The following is a 23,957-nucleotide window of genomic DNA, read 5'->3' as shown; positions in this document are numbered from 1 at the left end:
CACTTATGTATTTTTAATTGTGTATCTTACTGTATTTTTTTTTTATCTGCCTCAGGGGTTTTTTTGTTCTTAGTTTTTCTGCAGTTTGCTGTCATACTCAATCAAATACAGCATATTGGAAGATGCAGCAGCACTCATATATAACACTTTTCCAGTCAAAATTATAATGTTCTTAAATTTAATGTTTTTCTAGCAGGTTACTGGCCTGGAAATCCTTTGGAGGGTATAGATCAGCAGAAAAGAATTCTGACGTGGTATTCAGGGGTAAAACTTTATAGAATTCCCCATGTTTCCCTTTCCTCTTATTTCCACAAAGGGGAAAGTGTTAATTCGATGTTTCAAGTGAATGTTTTTATAGGAATATTCTTGGAATGTCTATATCAGCCCCTCCATTTGCAGGAGAGGTTTCCAGCTTCTTTTTGCTTGAAACTCTTTTCCCTGCCCATGAACAGACTCCGTGGTGATTATTTCTTCCCTGGGCCACAAAGGTTTTAAATGTGTCATGGTATGGCCACAGCAAATATTAGGCATGTGACATTTCTGTATGTGTGACAGATAGCACTAGCTTTCCCTTGGGCCAAAGTTTTTTATGGTGCAGATGTATTAAATGTAGGTTTAAAGTTGTTGTAAATGAACAAAAAACACTGAAAAGGAGGAAATCTAATTATTAACATTATGCCTTTCCAGATGTCCAGGTTTTTCATTTTCTCCAAAACTAATTTTTCAACATTTCAGACACTTTTATTTAGTGTTGTGCATCAAATACAGTAAATTAAAATCCAATTTTTAGTAGACAATCAATTGCAGTATTAATTACCTAGAGTTCATAATTGCTCCATTATTACTAGGATTTTCTTCGGGCTTAATTTAAGTGCTGTTGCATCTGGTTTTAAAAGCATCAGCAATTTTAACATGCCACAGCAGTACCACAGAGTGGATAGAAATTGAAAAAGAGTAGGATAGAAATTGAAAAATAATTGCCTAGTTTCATGCATGTTGGCTATTACGAAACTGACAGCTAGAACTATGTTACAATCAGGGTATTCTAGAAGTCTTAGGCTTTCTTCATTACATCTTCTGGTGTCAATTTGTAATTAGCTGTGCTAAAGCTGTGGATGTCTTCGTAAAGTTGAATGTAAAAATGGGACATAACATTAGAGGGAAACATTAACTGATGTTTGAGGTTTTTGCAGACTTCTTTCTTGACTAGCTTACTTGTGTAGTTTCAATTTTCCTTTAATTTGCAGCAAACAGAAAAGTGACATTGTGTCAAAACTGACTTGCTTTGTATTTTAATTGTTGTGTTACATCATGTCAGATTCTGTGCTTACATGATAGCATTTAGTACATTAAAGGAAGCTGACAGCTGCATGATGAAGTGTGACATTTATAGTTAAAATAAAAGGTACAACTGATGTAAGATATCTGTGATCTTAATGCTGTTTGCCACTTTAACATTTTTCTCAACAAAACTTTATAGAAGGCTTTTTGAATTACACAGATAGGCCTATGTTTGTGCACTGGGTACCTAAATATAAAATATTAAATAATACATGTGAGAATACTTTCTCATCTTGTGATATGATCTCTGTAATATTTTCAGCGGTGTTTAGCAACTGTTTGTAGTCAGTTTTTGCTTTATACAGCGAAATAGAAGATATCAATCCTGATAGAAAAATTAGCTTAATTTCTCCTTGGCTGAGTGTTCTGTGTAGGGGGAAGACCAGCAACCTTCAGCATTTCTTGGGGGTGCTAATTAAAGGTATTAGTTAATCCAAGGACTCAGCTGGATTTTTTTTTTTTCCCTTTGAGCTGTCTTTGAAGGTCATGGATGACATGAGTTTGTAATAAATGATTGAGAAAGATCTCTTTTTAAACCAATGGTGTATATACAAACTATAGAGGAAAGTCTTTATAGTCATCCATACAGCACTTTGAGCCAAAATTGCACTTGCTTGGAAGAAAAAAAAAACCAAAAAAACCTTTTCTTAAAGAGTTTGCTGTTGTCTACAGTACAGAGAAGGAAATAGGGTCGCTCCAACTTTAGAATTGTCCTGAATATTTTATGAAAGTGCAGGAGCTGCTGTTCTGCTACTCCAGTTCCTAGAAAATCTTGTGGTCTGGGGCTCAGCTAAGTACATAGTAAAGAACTTGATGAAACCTAGTTACTTGTGTTTGAGTAGAGTGAGAAGGTATATATCCCCTTCTGACAGTCATTGTAGGATTAATGAGCAGAACAGCTATTTCTCAGCCTCACAGAATTAGGAGATAAGAAGCTTATAGGCCAGAGCAATAAAAGGATTTCCTACTTGATAGGCTGAGGAAGTTCAGCTGCAGCAGATTAGGAGAGTTCTGCCTAGAGAGCAAGCCACTGGAGTTCAGTAATGGGGGGTTTTGGATGAACCTGTGATAGGATTGCAGTCTGACAGAGAATGGAGTGCAAGGCTTCCATGAATTCTCCTCAAAAGCTGTGCCTAAGGACACACTTAAGATTTGGGGTGGGAAGTTTTGTAGGGACGAATGGACACCATGAAAAGAGTCCTTTGCAAGCTGGAAATGTTGATCACCTTTGTGAAGTTTATTAATATGTGCTCTACCAAGGCTCTGTGACTGCCAGCTCTGAGGTTGTAATGAGGTATTGGTAATGAGGGAGCTGTGAGTCTGGGTGGATGACTGCAGTTCTATTTCTGTCCTGGCATGTGTCCTCTGGCCACCCTCTTGAAACATTTAACTACTTTTTAAAAAAAAAAAAAGAGCTGTCCAATTCTTTTTTTTTTTTTGGTTGTTCCGTTCATTTGTTGGGGGTTTTCCTTTTTTTTTTTTTTTTTTTTTTTTTTTTTTTTTTTTTTTTAAATTTTATTTTATTTATTTTCTGACCTAGCATCACTACACCACTTCATGTTTAACCTTTGGTTAGTTTTTATTCATGACAGCTTCCAGTAAGAGTTCTGCACTTGAACTTGCCTGTAAAATCTCCTGGATTGCTCTGGCTCTCTGTGATTGAGATTTACCTTTGCCTTTTTTCAATGCAAAGCTTGGATGCGATTTTCCCTTAGAAGCAGTTGTAAGTAACAGTTTACTGCGCATGGTACTTTGCCTTGCAAGTTTAACAGTAATTCACTTGCCGTTAGTTACCTTTCATTGCCAGAGCACATGAGATGACTGTCTTGGTGTGGTATTCTTTGTAGAAGAAAAAACCTTAAACTCAGTGGTGACAGGCATTCCTCCCTCAGACAGATGAGCTTTGTGACAATCAGTGCCAGCCTGGGTTTGGTTGCTGTCACTGGGCCCTGTGAACCCTGGAATTCAGTGATTTTCCAAAGGTTGATATCTTCTTTGCTTTACTTCCATCCTTTCCTGTATAGTTTTGCCTGAGGTTTTGTTTTGTTGTGCAGAGCCTTTATTCCTAATAAAAATAAGTTTTATGGGATAAGAAATGCAGGATGTCAGCATAGGTGTCAACCCATACACACTTCCAGGCTTTCTAGTTTTTTCTCTCAGTGCTTCTCCACTTCTCCACTTCCTTGTTGCAAATGCTTGTTGGCTTGAGCAAGTTTGGCTAGACAAAGTGGGAAGACTGTGAGGAACAGGTGAAGTATATAGGAAGTGTAAGCACATATAGCTCATGTTGAAGGATTGTCACACAGAAAAGTGGAATTTATGTACTTTCTGGATGCCTGGAAAGTTCTTAAGATATGGTCAGCTAGTGGAGGTTTTGTTGTCCTTAGAAGTTTGATCATATACTACCTGCAAGCTTTACATGTCCTTAGAATAAGTACCAATTGTTTGACTTGTGGTCACAGTAGAATTTTTTTCTTCTGCTGCCTCTCTACCTCTTCGATACCATAATGAAATGAATGTTGCTTAATAACTAAGAATCAGAGGAAACTGATGCATTCTAGTGAAACAGTGGCCTGATGGAAGGGAATTGAGATGAGGAAGTAGTCATGCCAGGATTTTACTCTGGTTTCAATGTACACTCAGTTATATAAATGACAAATGTCTTCATTTCATTAAATTGATGAATTACCTTTCCTTTTGAGATGACTGCTCCAACAAATAAGCAATTTTTTCTTTCTTTCACTATGTAAACAAAATAAAAGGGGGAAGAAAGGGGCTGTTTTACAGACACCATGTTTGTGTAACCACTTGTTAGAAGAGATCTCATGCTAAGCCTCTCTGTTTTATTTTCATACCTTATGCAATCATACACACTTGGTTTTTAGTTTGCAATTCTGTGTTCAGATGCTGAAATAAGAGCAACATACCTGGGCTTGTCCAATGCAACAGCTCCAAGAAAGGAGCTCAAGAATGCACATTTTCCTCTTGGATGTGAATAACTAGGGCTCTGTCAAGGCTACATAGTTGTGTCACCCAGCTAGGAAAGCAACAAAGGTAGATAAAATATTCCCTAGAGTGACTCTGTTTTAAGATTTGGAAAACTAACAGGGCGAGCATGTGTGGTGCTGCATGCACAGGTATGATCCAGTAAGGAAACTGTGTTGTTTCTAAGGGATGTTTTCTGAGGATAAAGAAGAATCTGAGAGAGCCAAAGGTCACACAGCACAGCTTGCCTTAGCATTGTCAAATCCCATCTGCTTGTCTCCTCTCCACAGGGCAGAACACGTTGCATTATTGTATGCTCAAAGTTCAGCACACCACTTGCACTTTTCCTTGCAAAAGAAAGCCTTGTAGGCTTTGAGGGCTTGTTAGGACTTTCAGACTGTTATGCTACAGGGTTTCATTCCCTGAGGTCCTGTTAGAGACATAGAGTTCAGAGCTGTCATACTGGCCAGCAAGTAGAAGGTAGAGATTGGAAAAAATGTAATTTCTTTTGACTTTATCTTAAGGAAAGTAAAACAATTTGATGATTAGATGTGTGGGACATAGTGCCTGGATGTCTACTTGAGCTAATTTCTTCATCATCTTGAAAGAGCACTGCTCCCCTTTGGCTACTCAGGAGAGAAGGTCATTTTTCAAAAACTTTATTGTTTTATTTAGTCCTACGGTTAAACCATTCACACTGCTGTCGAAGTGGAAGCTTTCTTCTACAGCTAGTTGGAGAGAATTGGTGAAAGTTCCACAACCTTTCAGAAGAGAAAGTAAGCACTGAATTCTTATGCATTAAAACGTTTTGTCAGCGTAATGTTTAGTTGGGTTGTGTGCAATTAGAGCATCGTATTTCATCTTATCAATCATATTTCATCTTCCATCTGTTGTATTCTGTAGCATTTAAAAATGAGTTTAATTTTGGAAGGATGGAGAACAGAGAACTGCACTGTGATGACGAACATTCAGTGGTTAGAAGTGAAAAGGTGGTGAACAGCAGTAAGATGTTAAAGATAGAAAATGTTAATGATAGTAATATTAATAAACTAAAACAATAATAATAGCAATATTTAATTATTAATTAATAATAATAATAATTAGTAATAGGAGCAAGAGAATCTTGTTACTTGTCTCCCCATAGGACCCAGTTCCTACTTATGAGCAGAAGCTTATCTCAAGGTGTGTGCTAGGCTCTACAGTTTAAACAGAAATTATAGGGAATCTGTGGGTTCTGTAGGAAACCAAAAACCTAACTGCAGATAGTTTGGAAATGACTGAGCCTCTCCCAGTTGGGCATGAACATGTGCCTGCACCAGGATATTGAGAAATAGAAAAATGGGCTTGAATTGCCCCAAACTGCTAGCACAATCCTGATATAACAGATGTTAGAGATGTTTGTAGTCTTCTTGTAGTTTTCTTGTTGTTCTAGACAAGAATCTAATGTTTTCTAATCTGTATAATCATTAACATCCTGCCTACTGGCACTGTATTTCCTCTGAAGCTGTAGAGCTCAAGAGTGGATGGGAGTAGAGGAATTTGATCATCTGCTACCTGCAAGCTTTACATGCTCTGGTCAAGCTGCTTCCCCTTGCATAAAAGAGCTATGAGAAGCATTCACTTCCCCCCCTTCAGGTGTAATTCTGTGCACGTGCTGTGTCTGTGTGTTTCCTTTTGAAGGCTGTGTTACTTCCTTGAAGCGTGGAGCTAGAGGCATGACCAGTACCAGGATGCTCTTCAATTCAAGGAGTTTTAGTTTCCTCTTAATACTGGGGTTTGATGTGTTACTTGCCAGAGCTGATTTTCTTATTACAGGCATAGGAAAGAACATTCTGGTCACTTACAAAAGGTTAATATTTGTTGTTGACACAAATGACTAATTCTTCTAAGATACAGTTGACTAGCTCTTGTAAGATTAGAACTTCGACTAATTTTTTACTTTAAGTAGTAACAGTAATCAATGGCATAGTGATGCGTTTAGGATCAGCAGTGTGAATGGGAAAAGGATATTGATGATATCTACCTTTTATGCTGAACAGATAGGGAAAGTTTTTTTCTGAGTTTATACCAATATTGTGAGAGTAACTCATTCGTGTGACAGAAAAATCACATCAGGCTTCCATTAAATGATTATATGTCCCCTATCTCATCTTGGATAAAAATGGATACTATTCTCTGATACAGAAATTACTAATGCTTGAGAAAAGTGTTTTTGAGAATGTCTCTAAGAAAAAATACTGACTTGAAAAAGCTGAATTGTAATATTCACTTGTTGAGGTTTTTTCTTTAAATGTATATCTAACTTTCTTGTTGTATTCAGCCCATCTCTTTTAAAGATTATTTTTTTGTAATAAATAAGTAGAATATTGTCATTCATTATTTCATTAATCTTAGGCAAATAACAGATTATCAGTTTTATGGAGTTAAAAGTAAACTAAAATGTAACCTTTTTAAAACAAAAACCTGCTCACTTGCTACAGAAGAGCTTTGGATGAAATGCAGCTGTTGAACAGTTGCTTAAAATAAATTGCATACTTTAAACCCACCAAGAAGATATATGAGGATTCAAAACTGTGTCACAAATCCTGACCTACTGAGAAAGAATGCTTAATGAAAAGACTACTGTACGTTTCACTGTATCCTTTGCAAGGAGGGTGAAATTCAGGTCAACAGGATAGAAAGCTTCCAGGACTCAGGAAACCTGAACAATCGATCACTGAGTAAACATTATTGCAGATACTTATGGAGAGTAATTGATCTTGAACACAATAATAGGCTTTATAAAAGGATTTAAAAAGTTGTAATGTTTCCATATCTACTCTGGTATGATATATTGACAGTAATTACATATGCATTTGTGACTTAGTCCCTGATTACTTTAATATATTATTTTTTTATTTCAGTGACATTGTGGCTTCCACCCAGACTTTTAAGGTGTGAAGGTTAATTTAAAATACGAGGGTGGATGAGTTACTTGGATGTTATAGTAGCATGTCTCAGCAAGAACGAAATACTGAGGTTTTGTAACAAAGGTACAGAATGTTCTCATTTTTGACAAAATTGAACTAATCATAGCTTAGTAGCTTGCGGTTGCCATATATTTATCTGTAAAGCATTTGTAAAGCTATCTGCTGCCTTTACATCTGGAAGCTTCACATTTTTTCAAAGCACAAAACAAATGCTCCCACTCATGGGGGTAGCTATTGTGTCGCAGTTATTGACTGGGACACATTTTTATCCGTATGTGAAGATGTTTTTAAAAGGAGGAATGCCATAATCCTGGACTTTTGGCCCAAAGTGTTTTTCTGCTTTCAGTGGTAAGCAACATTTGAATGCCACTGTAACTGAAAGAAATTGAAATTTCTTTGTTCTTCTATCCATAAGCATTCCTCATTTTCACTCTTTCCTTATCTAAGCCATTAAGGTCTTGCTTTATGGTGTGGCTCTTACATAAAGCAATGCAAAAGGAGAACATTTCAATTTGCAATCGTCTGTACGCAGAAGTTGACAGCCTGCCCCCAAAGTGGGCACAATACTTGAAACCATAATAAACTTCATCTAGTTGACAAGGTTTCCAGCTGCCCTTGCACCCTAAATACTCTGCATGTTGGATTTGGGCCTCAGTGATTGCTTTAGACCTGTTCCATTACTGAAGTGAGGCAGGTAGCCAAAGAAGGTAGCACAAATTCTGGTTTTTTTTAAGGCTGGCAGCTGAGCTGACATGGCCATTGTATAGATACTGTAGAGAAAGAGTAAGGCTGCTGTGTTGTTTTGGCCCTTCACTGTTGAGTGTGGAAAGTTTTTTCCATCTTTAGTCTGAAAAAATTTAGCCTGAAAACTATTATCAGTATTCCTGAGTGAAAACTCTCCTTTCTGATCTGTGTGAAAAACACTACAGCTTGCTGTAGAAAGAGCTAGAGAAACAACATTATGTGATTGTCTTGTCAAATAACCAAAGTATGGAGTGAATTGAGACTACCAAGCAGTTAAACTGCTTTGTTAAGGAAATGGCAGAATATGTCCTATCTAAAGACAAGGCAGGATTACAGTAAATATGCTTGCTGTAATCATCTTTATTTCTCATTGAACTTGGATGTGAAGTACATCTACATTGAAGTCAGAGGGCCACCTTAGACCATTCTGTCCCTCCAAGTGTTAACATTTTACATGAATTTTTTGAAAGGCAGCACAGTATGTTACTGCCTTTCCAAGTGTTACAATAATACTTTCATCTTAATTCACAACTCCAAGCTTTGCATTTATTGAGTGTGCAAATCTTGTAGTAATTTTCTAATAGAGGGTCATTCCATCTTAATACCCTGTTTAATATTGATTAGGGTTTTTTTTTCATATTTTACTTAGACTAGCATATTTTAATAAAGGCATCTCTCAAACATTTCATGTTTGGCCATGCTGGTAACTTTTGAGAAATATGATTTTCTGGTTTTGCCCTTCATGCTGTAATATAATTTATTCTGATTTTGTTTGGGCAAAAATGAATACCCCAATATCTACGGAAGTAAGAATGCATTACCTGTTTCATTGTTAGTCTTCAAAAAATGCATGATTTCTGAAATGGACCCAATGTAAAATAGTTGAAAATGAAAAACAAATTTTATAGTCTTGATTTAATTTTGAAGAAGAAAATGCCAGACCATCAGGTTTTACTGTCTCTGCTCCCTGGTAGTAGGCCTTGCATTTATGCAGAGCCCTCATGATTTCAGTAATACTCTGCTTGTGTTGTGAGAGTCCAGCCACTTGGATCAACTGGCCAGGGTGGAGCCTCTTTGCCCCCCAAAAAGATCCATCTATTGCAGTGTGCAAGTACTCCAGCAAAAAATAAATGGGTTTGCCTGTACAAGAGGCTGTAGATGCTAATCTTGACTGAGTTCCTGCCTACCAAGAATGTGGACAACTCTTACATTTTCCCTACTGTGCTCTCTTTTATTTATTAATTGGAAAAGTTCTGGAGTGAAATTGCGGCTTTAGTGGGAATTAGGCAGGTCAGCTATCCTGCTGCTATTGACTGTAGGAGCTGCATCCCTTAATCTGTAACTGACTGTTAGCTGATCTTCCTGCTTCGATATTGTAACTATTAGGCCTGATCCAGGAAAGCACTTAAATGTCTGTGTAACTTTATGCGTGTGAATAGTTTTGCTGGTTCCGGTGGGAATTCCGACATGCATCTGTGCTGAAGTGCTTTGCTGGATCAGGTCCTACTCCTCCACTGGAAGCCTCCTACGGATATGACAGCATTGTCAACCAAGTTAATATGACAAAGAGAGTCATCTTTTAAAATTTTAAAATTTTACTTTTTAATTGAAGGTTCCCAAGGGAAGGTTGTGCTTGGAAAATTCCTGTATCAACCTATCCATGTAGTTGTCTGTTTTTAAAAGACGTAATGAAAGGAGATGTGGACAGTGAGAGGTATTTGCTCTCAGCTTATCTAAACTATAACTTTTGAAATGTGTTTTGCTATTAGGTAGAACTAAAAGAAAATTCTCTAAAACACTGTATAGGTATTAAAGAAGCTGAGTTTAAGGAGATTTGCTGAAGGACAAATGTAGTCTCTATGCATAGGCATCAGTGCATTCAGAAGAAATACATCGTTGTAAGTGTTTCTTGGTTTGGATCAATACTACTTTCACTGGTGTTTTGTTTCACTTTTGTTTGTTAGGTGGTGGGTGACTAGTATTTCAAAGTAATTAATATGAATTATTGTTACAGGAAAGCATTTCTGCAGTGAGCTATATACTTGTGTAAGTGATAACTGGTGTACTTACACTGATTACCCCTTTGTGGGGTATTTTTTTGACAAGAAGGCATACGTGATTGTCTTTGAATTCAGAACTTCTCTATCAGAGAAGCTGGCATATCAGATGTCACCAGCACAGTGCTTTCTGAGCCTAGCTAGCAAACTGCCTTTGTCAGCATGTTAAAATGGATATTAAAGGATATGAAAAGTCTTGCCTGACCGAGCAGTGAACTTCACGTTAACTGTGCATTTAGCAGTGCAAACCTTTAGAAGTGAAGCCTCTAGTGCAGCATTTAATTGATAAACTTTGCAGTTGTGGCTTGAGGAGCCTGCATATCTCTGGCTGCTGTTTTGGCTTCAAGTACAAATGTTTAGTGAAGTCTTTTTCTGAAATGCTGTGAAGCCTTTAACAGTAGTGATGGTTGCTGTTTAAATTAGGCTGCAAGGATGATTAAGGACTGGGGCACCTTTCATACAAGGAAAAACGAAGAAAACTGGAAATGTTCAGCTTGGAGGAGACTCGGGGATCTTACAGAGGGGTGTAAGTACTTGATGGGAGGCAATGAAGAAGAGAGCAGCAGACTCTTCTCAGTAGTGCCCACTGTTAGGACAAGAGGCAATGGGCCCAGACTGGAACAGAGCAAATTCAATCTGGACACAAGAAAACATTTAGCTACTGTCAGGGTGGCCCAGCGCTGGAATGGATTGACCAGACAGGTTGTGAAGTCTCCACCGACCTGGACATGATCTGGGGCAACCTGCTGTAACACCCCTCTGTCAGCAGGGGTGTTAGACAAGGCAGCCTGTGTTCTCCAGAGGTGTGTCCAACCTAAACACTTCTGCAAATTAATACATTACTTCTGTGATACGGTAAAGGGGCTTATAGATTATTTTATGTATATGGGAATTATAACCATGCTCATGTCTTCATACACGTGTGTGTATGTGTGAAATCAGCTGGTGAACACTGGAGATACTTCCAGTATTCCTGTTTAAACACTGTGTGTGATGTTGACCAAACCACTGTGCATATATATATATATATATATATATATATATATTTACTCCTGACTCCTGTCTGTTCTTCCTCTAACCCTGTCCTGATTTGCTTAAAAATGTAAAACACTCTTGAAATAACTAGTGCCCTGTGGGGTTGATTCTGGACATAGCTATTAAAGACCCACAGCTTTCTTTGGTCCCTGATCTCTTACTTTTGCACAAGTGTGTGTGGTACAAAAAAACAGCCTTGGCAACAAGCTCTGGCATTGTTATGTTTGTCTTTTCCTTTATTTTTTGGAGGTGTTTGTTTGGGTTTTTTTTAACTTTTTTTGAGTCGGGATGTTTTTGCTTGGTTGTTTTTTTTTATTTTGGGTTTTGTTTCTTGTGGGATTCTTGGGGTTTAGGGTTTTATTTGTTTGTTTGCTTTTTTTAAAAAGATTTTTGGTTCTTATTTGGAAGGATTTTTGGAATATGTCTAAACACTTTTGTTCTTCATTGGTGTTTACTTTGCTACGTAGAATGAATGTTCTGTGAGCTGCTAAACCAGCTAACGTGTTTTGTTTTAACTCAGGAGAAAAGAAAAGTTTATAAATGTAATATTGGGAGATAGAACTCTTCTAGTTTCATATATGTGGGAGGGAACACAGTTGCAAATACTGAATGCAACCCAATATCTGCAGAATCAGACCAATTTTGTGATTTGACATTTGGAAATAAACTTTTTCTTCTGAGATTTTTGTAAGCAAATGATTTATCAGTAAATACAGCCTTCAAAAATGCAGTCTTGATTCAACATTTGGATTTAGAAGACCAAAGGTTATTCTTGTATGCTCTTAATGGCATTAGAAATGTTGGAAATTGCTTTTGGTTTTCTAAATGTAGTTATAAGGGTGACAGATTGCAAATTGATGTGTTTTGGTGTGCAGCTTAGATTAGTAAAGTCCAAGAACCGGTTGAATTAGATAAATATGTAAGTATCTGATACATACCTTAGGGAATACTGTATTAGATAAATAAGTCTGTGAACAGATACTCTGTTAATTTGTAAAATGTTTATTTGTTTCTACATATCTGTGATTTCAGGTTAAAGGTTCTTACAGAGTTTAATGTTAAATGTTGCATATGCATTTAGTATGGATACAAGGAGAAAATATAGTGTACACAGTTTTATTTATTAACTGTGGCTCAGAAAAACTTTTTAAACATGATTACAGTTTGAAATGTTCTTAGGTCTTTGCAGGAATTATTCAAATAAAAAGTTTGATTGATGTACATGTGATGTCCTTATCTAACAATGACAAAGGATCCTGCTATATTATTGATTATTTCCAGGTTAAAAAAAGTTAAGTGCATAGAAGATGTAAAAAAACCCAAAACACCTGAGCAAAAGCAATTACATGATTCAGGTTTGTCAGATAAAAGTGATAGCTGTTTTCTAATTCTGTTTTTCAGTTTCCATAGCTAGACGCGTCCAGGACCCGTTAGCTGAGCTAGTGAAAATTGAGCCCAAACACATAGGAGTTGGAATGTATCAGGTAAGATAATACGTATCATTTAATCTAAGTAATGTGTCACGATGTAGAGCAACACCAAAATGCTGCTTTGTAATTGTCAACTAGTTATGTCTCCTTTAAAAGACATTTTCAGAGTTGATGGAATGGTAATAAATATCTAAAAGTCATAAACTGCCTTTTTTTTAATCTCTACTTTTCATGATTGTGATTGAGACTCTGAAATGGCTGTAGCCAGATGTATAGTCTATTAAATACATCGAATCAGACAGGTAACCTGATCTGTAAAGCTTTCTCTTTTTCTGTATTGTTACAGCAATGGGGTTTTAGCTCTTTGTGTAAAATACAATGAGATATTGATCCTCCATTTAGAAGCCATTAATTTGAACTATTAGGCACATTCCTTCTTAGAAGTTTGTAATAAAAGGGCTTGTTTTGGAGTTTTTCTTTTACTAAAGCTGAATTGGAAAATGTTTGACAATTGTGATTTTTATACATTTTTGTAGGTTATTTCTGAGAAGTAACTTTTACTTTCCAAGTTTCTTTACAAAGAGCATTATGTTAAGAAGTGGTACATAAGTTATTGTCGTTTTATAGCATATTGGCATCGATTCAGGAAAGCATTTTATGCATGTGCTTAAGTCCCACCAAATAAAGAAGCAAAAAAAAAAAATTATCCAGAAAATATGGCATGTGCTTTTCTCTGTATTTTTGAAACTATAGAATGTGAGTAAATTTGAAAGCCTGCAGCAGCAGAATTCAGAACAGAAAGCATAGAACTGTCTGGATCTGTTCTTTCAGTTAAGCTCATGAGAGTTAGTGGGGTAGAATGCAATTAACAGCCTAGAATCCCTTGCTGCCACTGATAAAGGTGGCATGACAAAGAAAAGGTGTTACGAAAAACTTCCAAGAAATGTATATTCTGTTTTGTTTGTACAGAACTGAGGTCAACATTTTAGTTGGTTAAGGTAGAATTCAGAACTGCTTTTGTAAGTCCTACTTGTATTGCCACAGACAGTAAGACTTACTGATGTTGCTTGCTAACTGCAAACTTATTTATTGGTAAACCTAACTTAAATAATCTTTTGGTATTAATTATACCATGATTTTTGAAGGAAATTATATTGAAGGGCTGACACACCATACATTTCTTTAACATATGTATCCAGATTTCAGTAAAAAATGTGCGTTAATGGTGGCAGCTGTAAATATGGGTGTGGTCACCTGGCAAAAAGAAGAGCTTCAGTCTGAAGTGTAGTTGGTTTTCTTACTTATGGGGACCCAGGGCTTTTATTTATAACAGTAGCAGTGATATGTTGAAACAAAAATAATGAAAATTATACAGATTTTTGTTCATACTTACTTTAAGGGAAGAAGTAGTTAAAAAAAAAACCTTGAAATGCTATGTCAACATTTAGCGAAGTCGGTTGATTTTTCTAAAAACAATATTTAAAAAAAATCCATTCCAAGATGGAATATTTTACTATTTGCAGTATACTGTGAATTCTTAATTACTAGGAGCTTGCATTGCTGTGTCTAGAAGCTATTGATTTAAATGCACACCATCTCCTGTGGCCCACGTGGACATTGTACCAGCATTCATCTAAAGCAGAATGATGTGGAATTGGTGGTGGTCATATGGTTTTGGGAGCATTTTACTATGAGATGAATGTTGCAGTGAACAACATTGCAGCAGGTCACTGCAGTCTCAGAAACTGAAGCTGGTGTCATTTACTTTTCAGTGACTGAAAGTAAGGTAAGTACCATGTTCCTGGCCTTTCTAGAGAAGCTTCTTGATCCCACTACAGGTGTGTTGCGAGTAAATGCCCAACTGTGTTGTTTTTGTCCAAACTGGTTGTATGAAAAATTTCAGAGAAATAATTCCTAGAACCTTAGGATAGAGGCAGACCTCAAATATTGTTCATTCCCAGCTATCTGCATTCTTAAGTCTTGTCGTGGTTTGAATAAATCTCCGAGGTAGATACACATCCTGTTGGAATTATTAAGAATCACCACAGAAGCAACAGTGTGTGTGTTCAAAGATACATAAATTTCTCAAGTACTAGATCTTTATGTGACTTTATTGAAGGCAAATTTGCACTCTTGAAAACAAAGTCAGAAGATCTGCTGCCCTTTGGGCATGACAGCTGTCTGGTGGCACAGGAAGGGAATGGGAGGAGAAAGAGAATGAAGCTTTTCTATTTTGTCTTCCTTTAGAGAGACGCTTGCTGGTGTCTCAGAGGACAGTCACGGAAAAAGCTGTTGTGTTGTACAGGGAGTCCCAGGGTAATGGCTGATATAATCCCTCAGATGAAGAGTATTTCAAGTACAGAATTTTATAATATCCAAGGCAACTTGAAAGGTTTTATTACATTTTAATTTATAATCTAATTGCTGGCTGTAGCTTTTTATTAATTTCTGTGTTGAAATATGCAGTGCACAGTCTAGATCACAAATATAGCAGGCTTTTCACAGAGGTGGTTGCTTTCTTAGCCTATTGTAACTCTAAACCTAGCATTTAAATATGACCTTTCCTTTCCTAAACACCCTGAAATTGATATTTAAGAATCTGACAAATCCAGGTTTTGGCATTCTTGTCCTGAAAGAGGGACGGTGATTAGTCTGTCAGCAATTAGGCAGAGGCAGGCTGAGACTGTGCTGCTGCCCATGACCATGGAAGCTGTGTAGCACGAGCAACATGGTGGTTTCTCAAGGGATGGTTGCATGCTCACTGTGTGCTGATCAAAGTGGGAACTCCCTGAAGGGATGATCCTGCCTTTTCTGTTGCTCCTACCCAAGTGCCCCAGTCTTTTTGTGGTGTTGGTAATGGCTACATGATGTCCTGGGCTGGCATAAGAGAGGGGCAGCAATGCACAGCTTGCAGGGGCGTGGAGCTGGGGCTGCTGCCTTCACAGGAGCCTGCCTGACTTGGGACATGGCCTCTCTGTCAGGTTAGGATAGCCAGAGCTCCCAAATGACTCTACTTGAAAGGCAGGGTCAGAGACAATAATTTCTGTCTTTTCTCAGAGGCTGAAGTGAGAGACTGGTGAAGCAGAATCTGCCTGATGAAGTCTGTAGCTTTTGTAATGTGACTGTGGTACAGGAACATTGTGTGTTCAGTGAGTGACCCACTTGGGCAGGACCTGCTCTGCTGCTCAGCAATGACAGCAATGCTACAGGAAAGTGAAGTGGTCGTATGCTAAATCTGCTGCTCACAACATGAGCTTGCTCAAAATCTATAGAATGTGTGCCACACGAAGAGAACTGAGTGAAGGGGCTGCATCTTCTCTTGTTGCTACTTCCTTGGGATTTTGGATCCCTCCCATCTGGTCTCTTGGTACTTCATGTGCAAGTTTGTGAGAATATTGGTGTTCTCTCGCTTTTCTAATGCAAGTTTTCCAAGCAAATCTGCTCGTCTGGGTGTGGATACTTTGGATATGGATTTGCAAGTTTCCAAGTAGCTGGAGATCTGTGTAAATTGAGTCCCATCAGCTGGGAATTGTTTACTTACTTTAGATGAAAAAAAAATTGAAACTTGAACTTGGCCACCTGCTTTGATTCTCATTTCAATTTATGATTCTGAGTTTGTGCACTGCCAAGAAAATCAGGTTTGTCAGAGAAAAATAAACAGGCCCCAGATCTCCTAACAGGTATTTCCTTAAACAAAGAGAAGCACAACCTGATTTATTAGGGCTTCTCTCAGACTAAATTCCAGTTGCCTGAAGGTCCTTGTCTTCCTTCATCTTTATCTCATTAGGAAAATTGTTCTTTCCTCCCAGACAGGAACCTAGCCAAAATTAATTTATCACCTTCAGGCCATATTACTATGATTTCTTCTGTAGTTGAACATGAAGATGATGCCCAGATTCTGCCTGATACAGAATATATTCGCCTTATCACCTCCTCATGCCAATTCAAAGCTAAATTTCTGTCCAGGGAGAAGTAGTTAGTGGCTCAAGACTTTATTATGCTGTACACTGGATTTTGGCGATGAATTGCCATGCAGTTGTAATGGTCTTGGAAGACACAGATAAGAGCTGAGAACAAAGCTGCTTCACAAAGACTGATTAGGGAATTGAATTTCAGAGCAAAGAAAATGAATGAGAAGACAAAAAAATCCTTACTCTCAAATAAAAACCCAGCTTTTCAGAGGTGAGCAAAGCAGCACTAGCATAAACTTTCTCTCCATCAGTTCATCATAGTAAAGAGGGGAATTAAATTACTATATTTTTTAAAAGTAAAAACCTTACAAGGCAGAGAAATGATAAATAGAGCTAAAGGATATGTTAAGTTTGGTTGGACTTTTGATGTTCATTTGATGTACAAAATCCCTAGATGCTAAAAAGAAAAGTAACCTCCAGAGAAAAAGATGAAGCTCAAACTCATCTGTAACCTAGGAATAAAATACGTGATCTGCGCTGTAGGATTAGAATTTTTGATAAGTTCTGTGTAATGTTAAAAAATCTGCACCATGTCTGATCTTGAAAAAGTAACATCCTATTCGGTCTTTATAATTTTGTTAGTCCAAAAATCTGTTCATAATCTATTTTTGGGTGTGGTAACATCTTCACTGTTCAACATGTTTGGAAAATTAACATCCTAAAAGGATGTAAGAGATAATATATGTAGTTCTCTAACCTCTGAAGTGGGAGAATACTTGATTACATATGTATCTGGAACATTTTGTGTCAAATAAATAAAATCTGTAAACAATACTCTTAACTAGCATTCCTTCAAGAAAAAAGAGATTGAACTAATTCTTTGTTTGTTTTCTATATAATGCCGGAAGATCATGATCAAAGGAGAGTTTCATAAAGCCTAATCAGGATGTCTGATAATAACTGATTCTGGAAATGTCTTTTTTGTCCCTCTTGTCCATTTTCCTTCCCATGGTCCTCTAGTTATTGGAGCACATTGGTCTTGCATTTGATTATTACCTGGAGGATGTTTTATTGTTTCAGTTGCAATTTGATATTCCTTTTAGTCTTGAGTTTTTCCTCCAAAGAAGATGGGTATCTTTTGGTAAATGACAGTGCAACTTTAGAGAATGCTTCTAATCAGATACACTTTCTCCTTAATTGGACCAGTTGTCTTAATTGTGGCATTGCAGATATAAACCACTTTAAAATCCTCAGCCAGCTAGTTAATAGTGAGACACCTCACTGGAGGTTGTTTCTCAGTTGGAATGGAAGGAGCTTTTTTCTTTCTCCTAGAAGGCTGTGTAGAATGCTGTCTGCTGTTGCAGGCCAGCCTTGCCTGGGTCCTGTCTTCCTGGTCTCAGTGCCAGTGAGGGGCAACTGATAGAGAGGAAGGGTGTTACTGGCCTCTCCTGCATGTGGCTGAAATTGCATGTAGCCCTTCTAGTCTGGTGCATTCTTCAGTCATCTTCCCCTCTCAAAAGATCTCTGTGGATGGCATCATCACTGCTGAGTCCAGCTGGTCCCTCTGCAACAGGAGGGCTATTAGAAAGAGCTATTAGGAAGGTGTGGTGTTAACCTCACTTTTGACAAGAGTACAATTTAAAATTTCATTACGCTGGTGAACACCCGTCATGCATATTATTTACCTGAGACAATCTGACTGTATATTTAATGCAATGGAGATAATCTGAGAGCTGAACTATAGCAACATTTTAGAAATGCAGACGAAAGGGGGAAACCTCAGGGATATCTCTAAGTGTGAGAGTATGACCACGTATAATTGGGTCAGCCTGATTCAGCTGTGGGCTGAACAAGCCAGCATTATTTCTATTGTCTTTGCTGCAACAGAACCTGGCTTGTCCCTTGCACTGCTGGTATTTGTTAGCCTGTTCTTACAAAACCCCAGCAAACAGAACTCAGTAGCTTCCTTTGGATAAAGCAAATGTTGTTATTGCTTCTCTAGTAATGGAAACCTGAAAATTTGTGTTTAAAAGGAAGCTTCTGACAAAAAGCTGTGAAGTAGTGAATGCTAATGGGTTGTCAGAATCTAAACATTGGCCATCACAAAAAATCAGTGTTTAGTTTAAGAAAACCTTTATCTTTTTTTTCCTTAGAATAGATACACAGTTTTTAGTGATAAAATATATAAGACTTTGTATCCTTCTTGGTATCTGCTTTTGGTTATATCTCCTTCACGTAGTATGCTTTTATTTAATAGTGTGGAGCAAAGTACTGGAGCTGACTTTTTTCAGTCAGGAGAGTGTGTTTTTCACTGAATATTTCAGTAGTTTATTTCACTTCTTCTTTTTTTTTTTTTTTATTGACCCATAGGGTATATGAGTAGTTAGGTGTGTTACTTGGATAGCATAGAAGAATCACTCATGTATGATGTGAGAATATGATGACATGATGTGCAAGAGTGTCTTTTTTTAAATCTCTGAGGTGAGTTTGTCAAAACAGCCTTAAACTCGAGCTTGCTGCATTGAGCTTATTAAAACAAGTTTGTGTGGGTTCTCAACTTACATTTTTTGATTAAGAAAATGGGATGTCTGATGAGGTGAGCAGTGCTTTGTTTTGTGTGATTCACGTAGCTCCTGTGGAAACACAGTTCAGCAGGAATGTTGTTTGCTGGTCAGAATTGTAGGTTGCAGGTTTCAACGTCGAACATTGAGCAGCCTGTCTACAAAAGGTTTGAGCGTTCCTTCAGTGTTACTACACTGAGTATACATGCACAGTTCAGCAAAGAACCGAACCTCCTTGGATAAAATCGGAATTGCGTGAGCTTATGGTTTTCTGTACTTAAGCTGAAGTGGTTGCCTGCAAAGAACCTTTGCTTAAACAAAGCAAAGTCTAAGGGTGAGAATACCAATACTCAGTTCTGTGTATCTTGCAGTAATCAAACAACTTAGTAATAAATGTAAATCACTCCTTTTTGGCACTATATGGGAACTGGTGATTATGGATATACCTTAAGTTGAAAAGCCTAATAAAAGGAGATATGCTGATGAACTGGAATCTGTCTGAAATGAAAGAAACTGGCTATACTTATATACATTTCAAAAATAGGCTAAAGGATATGTTGCCATTATTGTAAATCAAAAAAAAAAAATAGTAACTGGACAAATTCTGGGCTGCTTCTGTATTGAATCTCATCTCTGAATAAACTCACTGGGACTTTAAAGACAGAGACATGCAGGATAGTATTTCACTGTGCTCTTAGCTCTGCTCCTCAATAAAGGAAACTTAAACCTCTCCTGTGAACCTGTAGTCTCCTGCAAAGAGATTATTGTCGCTGAATGTTTTTGCTGCATACTGCAAGGGATTGCTTACCTTGGAATTTGTGGAAAAGGGAGAGAAGTACTCAAGATTTTAAGGTTTACAAAAACTTTTTGAGGGACAGGCTGTGGTGGCTGTACGTATAAAATATTAAGAGCAGTCCAAAAACCCAGTATCTTTTCAGTAAGGAAAAAGGTGTATTTATTTATTTACTTAAATGGATATGTAGACTGGTGAATATGTTTGTGCTTAATACACGATTTTCAGCACTGAGCAAGTTATGGAATCCTTAATTGTCCTGGAGCAGTGGTGAAATATTAGCTCTGTGAGGAAAGCAAGCAGAAATCATATGTGCTTTTTCTCAACATCATTTTTAGGGTAAATTATGAGCTTTTCATTTTGAAAAGTAAAGCTCTGTGAACCAAGCCATCTGACGTCCAATGGGAGCAAAGTCTTTGCAGACAGCTTTTCCAGGGAGTGGTAATAACCCCATAATGTTTTGGATGCTTCCCTGCCCCACCGAAGTAGGTGCACAAAACTTAAGAATGCTTTCCAAGTAAGTTACACCTCTGGCAAGTTTGTGTAATTTAATCTTCAGCAGCAGTTCTGCTGACTACCAGGAGTGGTTTATATATCCCGTAACTTGGCAGTTTCTCTGGTTGCATCTACCTATTCTCTGGCTGGCAAAGAGAAGTCAAATGTTCTGCCAGCAAAGCACGATAAACTTTTGCTAGTCTATTACAGCCATTTGCAACAAAACAAAGGCATATAGAAAGAAATAACTGTTGTGTTATTAGTTATTTTAGTTAGTACACTGTATGTATTTACTGGCATCTCCAGGAAAACATGCCAGCTCAGTGAGGTGAGATGCTGCCCCTTTAAGGAAATGAAGGAAAATGTGTGCATGTGTATTTACAAAGAGTGCAAGAGCACGGTATCACCCCATCTGCACATGTCACTCATGAAGCTGCCCGTGGACTGCATCTCTTTTTGCTGCTGTCACCAAAAATGCACTGTAGACATCATTTGAAAACTTGTCAGAGATGTGCCTTTGTAAGCAACTTGAACTGCAGGTAAATTTTAGACATTGCTACTAATAATCCCCTTGTCACACTGCTGCTATTTATTGTTAGAGAGTTTGTACCTGCATATGGGGGCTTTTACAGAGCTGCTGAGGTTGTAGGAAAAGTAGGGAAGCCCCAGAAGTGTTGGTGTACTGAGGTGGGATGATCTAAGGGTGTTGATAGGAAACAGCTGCTGGACAGATTTGCCCTCCCTGTCAGTTTGTTTCTGATTTCTTAATTACCAGTTCTCTTGGCAGAAGTTTGTTAGGAAGTTTTTTGTCACCATATGAGAACAGACTTGTGATTCGTGCTGTAATTGGGTTAAAGTGATGTGTTATTGTTCATGAAAAATAGATGTAAAGGTTGTTTACTTCCAGACCATCATAAAATCAGATAGAAAGTTGTGAGCAGGATTGTCCAGATTTAGGGTACCCTGTCTGCAAACCTGTTTAATATTTCAGTTTGATTTTTTTTCCCCCCCTTCTGTTTTGTAAATGTGCTTGGGCAGAGCTAATTCTAACATAGGCAGGTGACCTGAATGAAGATCCATCCAGGCAGATTAAACTTTTTGAAAGACTGTTCTGATGGGGGAGCCAAGTGGCAAGAGGAGCAAAATGGGAGTTGTGAGGCTGGGATCCTGCAAATAGGCTTGATGTGGCTTCTCTATGCATTGCATTGGAAACACTTGGTTGACTAAAAGCTGAAATAGAAACGAGGATGATAAAGCCTGTCTTTGTAAAAGTATTTTGATTGAACAGCTTCTGAAATGTGAGAGATGCTGCTGGGTTTCCTGTTTACATTTCAAGTGTTTAATAACCTTAAGTGACAATACACAAGTTTAGCACTGAAAAATTGTTCAGCTCCTTTCATCTAGGCTTCAGTTAAATTTTCATAACTAAAGTTCTTTGCATTTTTGAGACAGTCTTAACAATATTACAGTAAAAAACAGCCAGAGAGCTGCAGATTACTTATGGCATTACTTGTACCCATTATGAGCTATTTGTGTTTGTGAATTTGTGTTTCAGGCTCAGTCATCTTTTATGTGAAGTAAGTTAATTTCTAAGATGCTATATTATGAATTCTAGTCAGATTTTAATGTAAATATTATAATGATAAAATTGTTCAAACTATTACTGTAGTAAAAACATCCCTTTAGTGTCTAAAGGCAGGTAAAAGTGGCAGTAGGGATGTGAATCACTTGCTTTGAATGTGTGTGGGGGGCCAGTTTAAACATCGCAAATGTAAATATTATTTGTTGGTGGAATTCCATAGTCACTGCTTGCTGTGCAGTGGTCATCTGTTGCATCTGTTGTTTTGGTTTCATGAATTAACAGTATATTCATTTGACTCATAAGGAAAAATACTGTTGTACTTTTGAGTGATTCCATGTGAGTTCATAGCACAGCAGCTGTTGATTTGATATCCAAAAATCTGAAATCAGCAATAAATTTGTGCTTTCGTTCAGTAGGAGACCAGAAGTGGCAATTAAAATTCCTATGATATTTTAAACCCATAAATGGTTTGCTAATATGTACAGTTTTATTGGTTGGCATTTAGTAAAGTAAGAACTTGATGTTTTGCAATGAAATACATAAAATAATTATTTTTACATAGTTTGAACAAATATCAAATTATGGAATGCTGCAGGAATTCTTTTATATGTTTACTTACGCTATGAATTTATTTTTCTCATTAACTATTTACTATAAAGTGTAAGTAACTGATAAAATTAATACAATATCTTAATGTACATATTTGTTTTAATATTGGAACTGTGATCAAATTTTTCCTCTCTCTCGAAGTAAGATGAACTTAAATTAGTGTAGGAGGAACTCAAGTTAATGTTACTGTTCCTCACAATAATTTTGGGACAGTTATGTCTTTCAATAGACATCACTGAAAACTGTAGTCTTTTTTCACTGAGACAATGTAGCATGCAAGATTTCTCTGTTGTTTTGTAATTTGTTGCTTTTTAGATTTTTATCTTGCTAATAACACTTATCCTAACAAACAGTTTTGAAAAAAATCATTTTAGAAACTAAAATCATGTTTCACTAGACAGTGATTAATATCTGTGACCTTTATTTTTGTATCAGGAACATAAATATACACTTTTTTCTGTGTCAGTCATTGTCTAAGATTTCATCTTTGTTCTGCTTTCCATTACATACCATGAATTATATGAAATTAATTTAATCACTACTCCAAACAGAAATTAAATGTGCCCTAATCCAGAGTTACGTTGTTTGCTTTTACAACTGTAAGTCATAAGTAATTAATTTTCCTTGGAAAATTAATTCACTTACCATTCCCAGTAGCATCATATGTTGACACAGGGTTATAGATAGTTTAATATTTTTGTTCAGCATGTTGGCTTCAACTTTGGAAGACCTTAAAGCAAAACAAATTCAAATTTACTCAACTGTATATAATTCAGGGTTATTTAAAGTGAATGTTGTCTTTATTGCTGTCAACCAGCTGATGATGATGATTCTAAAATTATATTCAGTCTTCCAGAAAACAAAAGTCTATGGACATATGTGATTTATTTCTTCAAAAGCAAAAAAAGTGTTTCATATCATGCATTTGGATAACAGGGCCGCTGGAACACCATCAGTAGTAGAAAAATTTAGCTCCTCGGAGAACATGACTATACATTAGAAGGCCTTGGGCTAAGAAGCTCTGGTTTTCAACATGCCTTGTACTGCTTGAGATATTTGTGAGATTCATTACTCCTGCTGCACTCAGAAATTTCCTAAGTTGCCTTCCTTTGGAATGTTGTTTTCTCTATAGTCATGTACAGAAGGGCATCTCATTGCAGCACCAAAGGGCATCACAGGCACATGTGTGGGTGGCCTTGGGGCCCACAGCTGACTGTCCTTCAGAAATGGCATTGAGTGGCATGGGCCAGAAGTCTTCCAGAATGAGAGGCAGCTTTTAAGTCTAATCTTTCAAGTTTGCCAGGAGAACCTCTTTCTTTTTCTTTTTTTTTTCCTCTTTTCTTTTTTTTTTTTGTTCTGTGCAACTTCATAAAACATGGTGTTTATTACTTTGGTTTATTTTTATTTATTTAAGTCTCCCAGCTGAAACTCCAGTGATGGCAGTG

General features: G+C 37.2%; 1 protein-coding gene across 2 annotated transcripts in view; it reads left to right on the top strand.

Moving 5' to 3' along the window:
• The window catches only part of SRBD1 (S1 RNA binding domain 1), a 126,635-nt gene that overhangs the window by 64,500 nt on the left and 38,178 nt on the right, over window positions 1-23,957 (top strand). For both annotated transcript variants that reach the window (XM_039569787.1, XM_039569786.1), the window contains one exon: window positions 12,533-12,615. In XM_039569787.1, the coding sequence (XP_039425721.1) occupies window positions 12,533-12,615 (83 nt within the window). The remainder of the gene's footprint in view (window positions 1-12,532; window positions 12,616-23,957) is intronic.

Source organism: Corvus cornix, chromosome 3, assembly GCF_000738735.6.
Source record: "Corvus cornix cornix isolate S_Up_H32 chromosome 3, ASM73873v5, whole genome shotgun sequence".
Lineage (NCBI taxonomy): Eukaryota > Metazoa > Chordata > Aves > Passeriformes > Corvidae > Corvus > Corvus cornix.
Note: the sequence above shows the minus strand (reverse complement) of the source record. Positions and strands in the feature narration are given on the sequence as shown.